The 11,369-nt window shown below is 25.9% G+C and overlaps 2 protein-coding genes across 2 annotated transcripts; both read left to right on the forward strand.

Moving 5' to 3' along the window:
* Nucleotides 1-4,649: 4,649 nt before the first annotated feature.
* GO595_008146 (putative heat shock protein 70) lies at nucleotides 4,650-5,699 on the forward strand (the record flags this gene model as incomplete). Its single annotated transcript, XM_067921688.1, has 1 exon — nucleotides 4,650-5,699. The coding sequence occupies one exon, from the start codon at nucleotides 4,650-4,652 to the stop codon at nucleotides 5,697-5,699; it is 1,050 nt and encodes a 349-aa protein (XP_067771625.1).
* Nucleotides 5,700-10,713: 5,014 nt separating this feature from the next.
* GO595_008147 (uncharacterized protein) lies at nucleotides 10,714-11,127 on the forward strand (the record flags this gene model as incomplete). The annotated part of the gene is made up of 1 exon (XM_067921689.1): nucleotides 10,714-11,127. The coding sequence occupies one exon, from the start codon at nucleotides 10,714-10,716 to the stop codon at nucleotides 11,125-11,127; it is 414 nt and encodes a 137-aa protein (XP_067771626.1).
* Nucleotides 11,128-11,369: the final 242 nt, after the last annotated feature.

The raw sequence follows: 11,369 nt of genomic DNA on the forward strand, positions 1-11,369 counted from the left end.
AAAAAGTGTGATTTCTGTTTAAAATTTTCTTCTGAATATAAACTTGCAAGAATCATATGAGTGAATTTTCTACTAGGAAAAAAATGATTGAAGAAAATTGTTTTCATCAAAAACAGTTAAACACATTTCATTTTGCATATGAAACTGCAAATGAATTTCATGAAATTATATCTTTTATTATATTTATTTGAATAAAATCAAAAAAAAATGAAAAATTCTATTGAATTTATCGAATTGTTTTTTTCCAATAGATTTCAATTTCGAAATATTTGACTTTTTGCTTGAACAAGTTGATATTCGTATAAAAAATGGAACAGTATTTGGAATTTGTATTCTTAATTTGAGATTGTAAAAAAAAAAAGGAAAAAATTACCTTATAATCAAAAAGGAATTGATGTTGATTCAAAAGATATTCGAATTTTTTATTTGATAATTATTTTATATATTTGAAATATCAATTTCCAAATATTTGGAAATAAATTAAATTATTTAGAACATCATTTATGAAAGCTTCGCAAAATGGATTTTTTATACAGGTTTTACCCAAAATACTATCCCCCCTAAAACTTTTTTTTGCTGCCTTCATGAATATGAATATAGGCGATACAATTCAATCATGGGAATCTTTTCTTTGTCAGTACCTAAAGTTTCCCAATTTTGATAGTTTTATCCAATATCTTCTTTCAATTTCTAATATTTCCAAATGCCAGGAGGCATGGTCAGTTCCCCAAATATCATTTGATTGCAAGGAATGTTCACATGATGATTCTAATTGTATTTGTTTAAAGTGTTATTTAAATAGCAATCATGATGGACATTCAATTTTTATAGATACTACCCTCATTGGAAATTGTGACTGTGGTGACCAATATCAATGGAAATCATCTTGTCAACTTCATAAGCCCCAACAAGGAAATGAAATTCCTTTTCCAATCTCAGAACTCCTTCCTAAAATTTTTGATATTGCATCGGCACAACTGCTAAATCTTATTAACAATGAGCCATCCAAAGCGATTCAGTTGTTAAAATGGCTTCTTCGATTTTGTGAAATTGGTGATAAATATCGAAATTTAATTATTTCATCCATGAGCAAAAACGAAATATTTGGTGGTATTATTGATAGTTATTTACAGTCAAGTAAAGATGTTATTTCTGTTATTAATGATTTGCTTCAGCACTTTGTTAATGATATTCAATTCAAAGTTGATTTTGGTTATGTATATCTTAATAAAATTTTTGATATATATAAACATGTATATGACATAAGAGTAAAACAACGAAAAAACAAAATTTATTCTTTAGTTGATTTACATTTTCAATTTTTTAAACAATATGCAATGATTGAAATTAATAAAAAATATAATTTTGATTTTTGTTAACATTTGAATGATATGAAAGCATATCAAAAATATCAACTATCATTTTCACTTGATCCAAACTTAAGAAGCAAAGGCATTGTATTCTTTTATTCATACGTTACACAAGGATTAAAAAATTTCTTATCATGTGATTATTTTAGTAATGATTATCAACGTTTAATAGATGGATTAGTTGATATCTATTTAGATACGCATGCAATTTTATTCACTAATATATTTCAAAGTTCACAAGAAAATGAATTTGTTTCATATATTTATTATTTTAAATCATTTTCAAGAGATTATAATGAAATTGTTGAAAACATAAAAATAAATTTGGATATTACAAATACACTTCTTATATGTGAAAAATATTTTAAAGATATTTATACTGATGGTATCTTAACTGATTCTACTAAAAGTAAAATTTTAAAATGTTCATTATTTTTCGATAAAGCTTCGATTTCTCTATTTGTTATGCCACAATTATTATTAAAATCTTTATTAATACAAGCACAAAATAACATTAAAATGATAATAAGTAAAACTTTTAATAAAAATTTCGACAATTTTTGGTTATTAACTTCTGTAAATCCTCAACGAATTTTATTAGCAATGGATTTAAATGATCATCAAATGTTACGAGGTTGTTTTGGATTAAAGATCTTTTTAACTGAAAAGAAAGATGAAATATTTTCACATTTATTTGTATTAATGCAATTATGTCTTGGATTTATCGAAAATAAAGATCAAATGATTAATATGATTGCTAACACAATTGGTATTTTTGATTTAGAACAAAACAATAAATTAATATATTTCATATTTATTCATTTTATTTCAACGTTAATCTTTGATCGCATAGAAATTTATAATAATACAACAGAAAAAATTAATCAAAAATTAATATCGAATTATTATTTAAGCCAAAATTATATAAATCATTTAATAAAGTTTTTAGGGAAAAACGAATTACAGATATAAAAATCATTAAAACTCATTTAGATGCAATTTCAATATCTTCTTCATCAAAAAATGGTATAATCTATAAATTAAAATCGAAAAATTTATGGTATCCATTAACACCAATTTATAATTCAAATGATATATTATCAAAATATTCTAAATACATTTCGAAATATCCAAATGAATTAATGCCTTTTCAACCATTTATTGCTGAGCCATATGGAATGGATTTACATTCTTGTTTATGTTCTCCAACATTATTAGCTATTGAATATTGTATATTAATCGAAAGAAATTCGATATTAATTTTTGATTAATTTTTTCTGTTGTATTATTATAAATTTCTATGCGATCAAAGATTAACGTTGAAATAAAATGAATAAATATGAAATATATTAATTTATTGTTTTGTTCTAAATCAAAAATACCAATTGTGTTAGCAATCATATTAATCATTTGATCTTTATTTTCGATAAATCCAAGACATAATTGCATTAATACAAATAAATGTGAAAATATTTCATCTTTCTTTTCAGTTAAAAGATCTTTAATCCAAAACAACCTCGTAACATTTGATGATCATTTAAATCCATTGCTAATAAAATTCGTTGAGGATTTACAGAAGTTAATAACCAAAAATTGTCGAAATTTTTATTAAAAGTTTTACTTATTATCATTTTAATGTTATTTTGTGCTTGTATTAATAAAGATTTTAATAATAATTGTGGCATAACAAATAGAGAAATCGAAGCTTTATCGAAAAATAATGAACATTTTAAAATTTTACTTTTAGTAGATAAAGAATTAAATTTATTTTTAAGACGAATAAGATTAAGTGAATATTTCATTTTAGGCAAAGAAGAAAATATTAATTGGGAAATGGAATTAACAAATAAAAATTTATGTGAAAGATATAATATAAAATATAATGCAAACGAATATATATTTGATAAATTTGAATTAATGAAATTACCAAAGAATTTCTTGTTTTTAGCTAAAGAACCATATGGTTATTATGATGAGATTTTATCTTCTGATAAAAATTATTACATAAATCTGTATAACGGAGAATTAATATGTAATTCTGTGGAAAAACATTATAAACATTCAAATGAGGATTTACACCTTGTGATGGATTTAAATGTGGAACACTCGAAAATTAGTTTGATATATAAAAGAAGAAATAATGCAAAAGTTTATATTTGTAATGTGCCAACAGTGTACTTGGATTTACTTGGAAATGAAAATATACATTTCGAAAATGGTTTCGAAATATTTTTGTCGGAAGAAAGATTGGAAAAGTTGGCCGACGATTATTTGTCTGGAGAAATAGTAAAATATATCTAAAAACATTTTAATTAGTCATGACAAAATTTATAAATAAAAATATATTAACAAAAAAAAAATAATAGTTTAATCATTTCTTATTGCATCTTAGCTGTTTTTGAATTTTTTATATGGAAATGTATTTCATACCTCAGTTCAATTTTAGATTAAGCCTGTTCTAAGTTTTAAAATGGAAATGCTTGATCTTTTAATGGGCTGATCTTCATTAAATTACTTTATATCATACCCATCAGGAATTATAGATATTTTTTAGTTGGAACAATATTATATTTATTCGGATGTGGTGCGTTCTCAATATACTCATCAATACAAAACATTACAAGTGCAAATTCAGTCTCTTCAATTTCAATTGTTATTCATAAAAAGAAGAAAAAACAACAGAAGAAAGTTCACTAAATGAAAATGTTGTTGTCTCATTGTACAAAATTATGAATTTATCTAATATTGAAGAAGATCAATTGGCAAAAGATAAAGAAAGTGAATCATTTTTAAAACAAAAATGCAAGATGAAAATTAATGTTCAAAACATTATTTTAATAATTTCGTAAATATAACCAAAATTTTATTTAATTTTAATTTTTTTTTAACCAAAGGTTTCACGTTTAAGAATAATATTAATTTTTGTATTATAACAGTTATTCGAAAATGAAAATGATGTGTCGACACCAAAAAACTTTACATATCATCTGAAATTATCAATAATATCAAGTAAAGCTTACTATGGTTTATTATATCAATCACATTTAACTTGAATAATAGTTGATGATGTGTACAAGAAGTAAATATACTACATAAACTTGAAAATATTACTAAATATATAATATTCAGGTATGTGAAAACTGTACAGAATCTAATGTTCAAATAAAATTTAAAAAATTTGTAGCTCTAGATAGTTTATCATTGGTTTTCAATCCATTCGAATAATAAAAAGTGACATCTTTTGAATGTATCTGCTTGGAACACAACCATCAGACCAAAATGTTTTTTCCCTTCTTTTTTATCTTCTCCCAAGGCCAAGTGCTTGGAATAGACATTGGAACTAAGTATTGTTGTATTACTGCATTCCAAAATGGTAAAGTCGACATTATCGCATATAAACAACTTTCTACAATTATATCGCCAACCACACAATTTGTTGAAACAGGTCAAAAATTTACTTCGTTAGCTAAAAATGATACTTCTTTTGATAACTTTTATGCAAGACATCATTCATATGTTGAAATCCAGCAGCATTTTTCTCCCGAAGAAATCATCATTATTCTTAGGATACTAAAGAAAATTGCAGAAAAACATCTTGGCCATGAAGTCAGAGATACCGTTATCACTATTCCAGCCTATTTCAATGATTTTCAACGTAAATCAATAATCAATTTGGGCACCTTATCAGGTTTAAACATCATTAGACTTCTCTACAAACCAGTTTCCATTGCGATTGCTTATGACCTTAATAACCTTAAATACGATATGAGCAAAATATTGATTTTTGACTTTGGTAGTACTACATTAAGCGTAGCGCTCCTCGAAAACGATTTTCGGTACCTTGATCTTCTCTCTTTTAGCGACTTACAAATTGGAGGTGATGATATCAATAATTGTATTTTCGAATACATTTCGAATAAATACCAAAAAAAGACCGGAAAGAACTTAACAATGACATCAAAATTAAGTAGTGACATTGAAAGAGCGAAATGTGAACTTTCATTTTCAAATGAAACAATAATCAAAATTGATGAAGAAAATTTTATCGAAACAATTACACGCGAACAATTTGAAGAACTCAACAAAGACATCTTCCAAAAGTTACTTGATCCAATTAAAGATATTTTGAATGATGCAAAAATCGAAAAGAACGAAATCGACAAAGTTGTTTTGGCAGGCGGCTCATCGCTTATTCCGCAAGCACAAGAAATTGTGCAAGAATATTTCCATGGAAAAGAAATATTAAAAAACATTAACCCGAAAGAAGTTACATCAATTGGTGCTGCGACTTTTGGGGACATTTTAGTTAAAATAGAAAACGAACTCTAATTTTTTTAAAAATAACTTAATTTATCCAATTTTTATAGCTGTGTTTGGTAAGTTATAAATGTATTTTTTTTTTTTCTTTACGTTCAATTAAAAAACAAGTTACAATTATGAGTGAATGCTTTGAACAAATAATTTTTACATGAAGAGCAGGGTTAAAAACCTTTAACTAAGGGTTTTCCTAGATTTTATATAAAATCACAGCAGTAAAAAACCTGTAGAATGACACCTTAATATAATCCACGCCTACACTGTAGCATTATTCATAGAGAACATATTTAGTAATATATATTTAATAATTTTTTTCAATTTAATTTTGTAATTTTTGCAATATTCCGATTTTTAACTCACTTCACTAAAGAGGATGTTAAAATGAAAAAATCTTTTTTCTCAATTTTCTTACATATTTTAATTAATTCATATTTTTGAAACTGAATATATGTTAAAATTTCTATTTACTAACAAACTGTATAAAAATTTATGATTTATCTGAATTTTTGTTGTCTGTGTACAGGTTTTTCACGAATTATTTATTCATATTTTGTTTTTAAAGGATTTGAAAAATTATGCATCAAGTATTTACAGAAAGCAGAAATAAAATCGAATAATACCTTAATTAATGTTGTTACTCAATTTTTGTTATCAATTAATAACGAAGAATCAAATTATCTTCTTGAAAAAATGATTGAAAGTAAATTAATCTAATCAAAAATTATTCAAAATAAAAATAATCCTTTTTATATACATTATGTTTCAGAAGAAGAATTCATAAAACTGCAATCTCAAAGGATTAAATTCAAAAATAAAAATAATTTCAAAGATCTTTCTGAAAATTTTGAACTTCATAAGAAATATGTTAAGAATGGGCACAATCCAAATAAAATCGCATCAATAATTCGTAATGATGAAGTAAAAAAACTTCAAGAAATGTCATCACAAACAAATTTTAATTTTAATCAAATAATTGAACCATCACTTTATGAAAGATATTCATTTATTAACAAACCAAATGTTACATTAATTGATTATGCAGCATTTTTTTCTTCAGTTAAATGTTTTAAATATTTACTTATGAATGGAGCAAATGTAATAAACACAGGTAAATATGCTGTTGCAGGTGGGAATGAAGAAATCATTCATTTATGTGAACAAAATCATTCATCATTTGAAAATGCATATGAAACAGCAATTATGTTTCATCGAAATGATATCTTTAAATACCTTTATGAAAATAAAATTAATCCTGATAATAATTTAGAAGAATTAGGAAAAGAATGTATTTTACATGATAATTTTGATCTTCTTTCATTTTTAAAAGAAGAAGGAATGATTATCAATAAGAATCATATCATCAATTCTATTAAAACAGGAAATATTTTTATTTTTTTATATTTCCTCGGAAATAATAAAATTTCACTAAATTTTTTGGAGATTTCAGAGATTTCTATTAAGGAAGAATTTTTTAACTACCTTATTAATCATAAATATATTAATTTAAAGAGAAGTGTTTGAAAATTTTATTGAAATTTCATTAAAACAATTTGATATTTTAAAATACGATTTAAATTTTTATTATAAAATATAATCCAGCACTTCATATAGCAGTTAGAAATAATAATATAGAAATAGTAAAATTACTTTTAGATAAAGGAATTGATGTTAATGCAAAAACTATTCATTTTAATAATTTGAAATATGTTTTAATAATTTGAAACAGCACTTCATATAGCAGTTAGAAATAATAATATAGAAATAGTAAAATTACTTTTAGATAAAGAAGGAATTGATGTTAATGCAAAAACTATTCATTTTAATAATTTGAAATATGTTTTAATAATTTGAAATATGTTTTAATAATTTGAAATATGTTTTAATAATTTGGAATATGTTTTAATAATTTAGAATATTTTTCAATATATACTCGAATCGTTAAATTTTGTACGTTAGTTTTTCTGAGGTTTACTTGAAAAAATCGAAGATTTTTTGGAAAAAATTCAAAATTTCTCATTACCTAATTTATTTCCAAGGACAAAAAGTAATTTCCGGAAAACTATATATATATATATATATATATATATATATATATATATATATAACATTACATATTCTAACTTTCATAAAAGTTTTATTGATTTTTATTTAACATTCAGTTGTAAAAATTTGTTTGATTAATGTTTGAACCTAAATCCAAATGATCCACTTCATCTCAATGAATAATCGAGTTTATAAAAAATTACATATATGATTTAATTACCCTTTGTTTGAATATGTCTGGAAATGCAAGCAAATTTTAAAATTTGTTTCATGGTGTTCTAAATTTCACTTTTTTTATCCATATATATTTTTGGGCAATCAGAAATGAACGATCAATATTTGAAAGGAATTGAATGTATCGTCTTCCCCGATAGATTTTGATTGATTTTTGATCGGACAAAGGGTAATTTCTTGTTGTAAAAAAACCATAGAGAAAAATCTATATGTATGAAATATGAATCTCTGTTATTATTACGATGTTGCTTAATAATATCCAAACAAGTCTAACGTGTAGTAAAAAGAAATAATTAAATTATATGTTTGTTTCTTCAAATGAAACGTTTTCAGGGAGTACTTGAAGTTACTGATGACAGTGAGTTTAACTCGGAATATAAAAAAAAATTATTTTAATAATTTTTTATATGTTTTAATAATTTGTAATATGTTTTTTTAATTTGAAACAGCACTTCATATAGCAGTTAAAAATAATAATATAGAAATAGCAAAATTACTTTTAGATAAAGAGGAATTAATGTTAATGCAGAAACTATTTATTTGAATAATTTGGAATATGTTTTAATAATTTGAAATATGTTTTAGCAATATTTTACTGCGACTCAAATTGCACAGCAAAAAGGTTACATAGAAATAGTAAATTTACTTCGTGAAAAAAATATAAAGTACAAACGAAAAATTTAATTCAGATTCCTCTTCTACAATAAGTCGTCCAAATTTTACAGGAACCTTATAAAAAGAACAAACGATATATTCACTCGGTTCAAATAATAAACTTGCAACAAATTCCCATTCAGCAACGATTATTTGTGGCAATTTATCACAAATCGAAAACCTTTTGAGGTGTTAATGAAGTTAACTAATGGTTTACTACCTTATACATTCTCCTCAACATGGTTGAGCATAATTCTAAAATCACTCCAATTCCAAATTTCCCAATGTATTTTATCTAATTTAGCATTTTCGTTCATTTCTTCATCAGTGATTTTGAAGTCCCAAATGTTAAAGTTCTCGATAATGCGCTCATTTCGAATTCCACAAATGTTTCTCAGTGTTTCCCATCTTAATGCAACTTGAGCAATTGTTTTTTTCCATGTGCATCGCAAATCTTCTTAAGCATTTCATTTTGGAAGATACCTTCAGCAAGAGAGCCCAATCCCATAGCATAAAACTTGTATTCGTTTACGAGTTCGAAAAGTTTGATTTGGTGATTAAATGGTTTAGCTTCAATTTGATTAACTTGTATTACAATCTTTACATGCATGCAAAGGTCAAGAAGAAGGTCAATTGGCTTCATATAATTTTTCCATCGCACGCCATGAGCCAAAGTAATCACAACATATATTCGATGGGTTATATAATCCAATAAATATGTTTGCAGAGATATAAATTTCACTTGGATGCTTTGTAAATAAAAATACAAATGTTTGCTATTTAAATAAACGCACCGCTGAGGTCACATTAAATTAAAAAATTGTTACGACAACTATCTACAAAATCTCACGGCAAAATGAAAATCACTTTGTAAAATATTGGAAACATAAAACTATATGTCATTTTTTCCTATGCTTTAATCATAAATTTCCCATTTCCTAAATTAAATCATCGGTTTCTTTGATCATACAAATTTGTTTCGTGTGGCTGGAGATAGTTCAAACCTAAATTAATGATGTATGACTTTCAAGTATTATTCATAACTTGTTTCTATAATGTGTTTATAAGCATTGTAATCTTATTGAGAGTGCCAGCGAATGTTTTTTAGTTTTTGCTATGACTTAGCGGGAACATTGCTTTTGGTTAAGGGAATTTGTCATTCATCGAAAGTTGTAATATTTCATAACTTTACTTAAAATAATCACCACTTTTCATTGAAAATTTACTCTCAGAAAACACATTTGAATAAATCATTTAAAAGCCATGGACATTCTTGGTTTTAAAACAAATTTTTCAAAGATGAAAAGGTTTCCATTGGGATCTTTGTTGGAAGCTAAAGGTTGGCTCGAGGCGAGTTCGAACATAATGAGAAATTGGAGGTTTAAAAAAATTTCACATATGATTTCTTAGTACAGTTTTGTTTGACAGATCACCCGCAAAAATTGAGTTGTTACAAACAAATTTGGATACTTTACACCCATAACTGGGCATTTTTCTGCCATTGATGATTTTTTATTACAATTCAATTGCATTGAAATAGTTTGAGCAAAACAGTGAAAAAACCGCATATTGCACGATCATATGAAATACAAATTCCGACATCCGACAACGATACGCATTCAAATTTGTTAGAACCATAGCGATTTGACTTCTGGGTAAAATTTTTTTTTCTCCCTGGTAGAGAGTAAAAGTATTGTTTTTGTGTTAAGCTAAAAGATAATTTCTTATATGGTCACACTCATGTAGATATTAATCGTTAAAGTTTTTCGCGGTTCAAAAAACAAAGCGCCAAGAATAATTTGGAAATTTAGCAAAACACAAATTTTCAGGGCTTGCCAGATTATTTGAATGACACACAAATTGAGAGCTATCGTAAAATTGGTAAAAATTCGTGTATTTTTATCTCCACATATAATTCATAAAAAATCAATTCAAATGAATATAATAATACACATTATATATTCGAAATTAATCCTTGATTATAATTAACAAATATATTTATTTACCGCAAAATTCAAGAATTAAAAAAAAGGAAACACCCCACAGAAAAAAATTGAACGGGAGTCCCAACAAAAAGCAACAAGTCACCCAGAAGATGAAGGTTTCACACCCGTCATCCCTTCCTTCTTCATCCCAGCAAGCGTCAAATGGTATATGGGTTCCAGGAATGTTTGTAAATTCCTACCCACAACAATCAAATGGATTCCGTATTCCACGCAAATCCAAACATTTCAGAGTTGCTCGGCTCTGCATAGGACCTCAAGGAATGCAACAACAAAACGAAATAACATACCAGCCTCGTTTTACTTCAAAATCAGCTGAGCCGAAGCAAATTCAGCCTCAAATGCTCTTTTCAAACACATCAATATCACCACCTCCAACGCTTCCGCAGCCCTCACCGATTTCAGAGCGCTCTGAAGCGGCCCCCAGTGTATTTGATATAGTGAGAAGAGGAAATTTTCCCGGAATTATCTATGATGTTAGAACCTCTAGTATCTCGTTGTTCTAAGGTGAAATGCGTACTTTAGATAGATTAAAATAGAAGATTAAACAATCATTCGACCAATTTCTTTTTTTTAATTTCAATGTGCACGGCCAAAATTTGAATGTCAATCCTCCTTTTTTTGAGTGGCAAAAATTTAAGCCTCATTCAAAAATCTGATTTATCGCAAGAAACCGAAATCCCAAATCCATTCAAAAACACATAACGACCTCTCAAAAAATCCACTTTTTAAATCGAAATTCGTTTTT

This window comes from Histomonas meleagridis (genome assembly GCF_020186115.1).
Source record: "Histomonas meleagridis strain 2922-C6/04-10x chromosome Unknown contig_60, whole genome shotgun sequence".
NCBI lineage: Eukaryota > Parabasalia > Tritrichomonadida > Dientamoebidae > Histomonas > Histomonas meleagridis.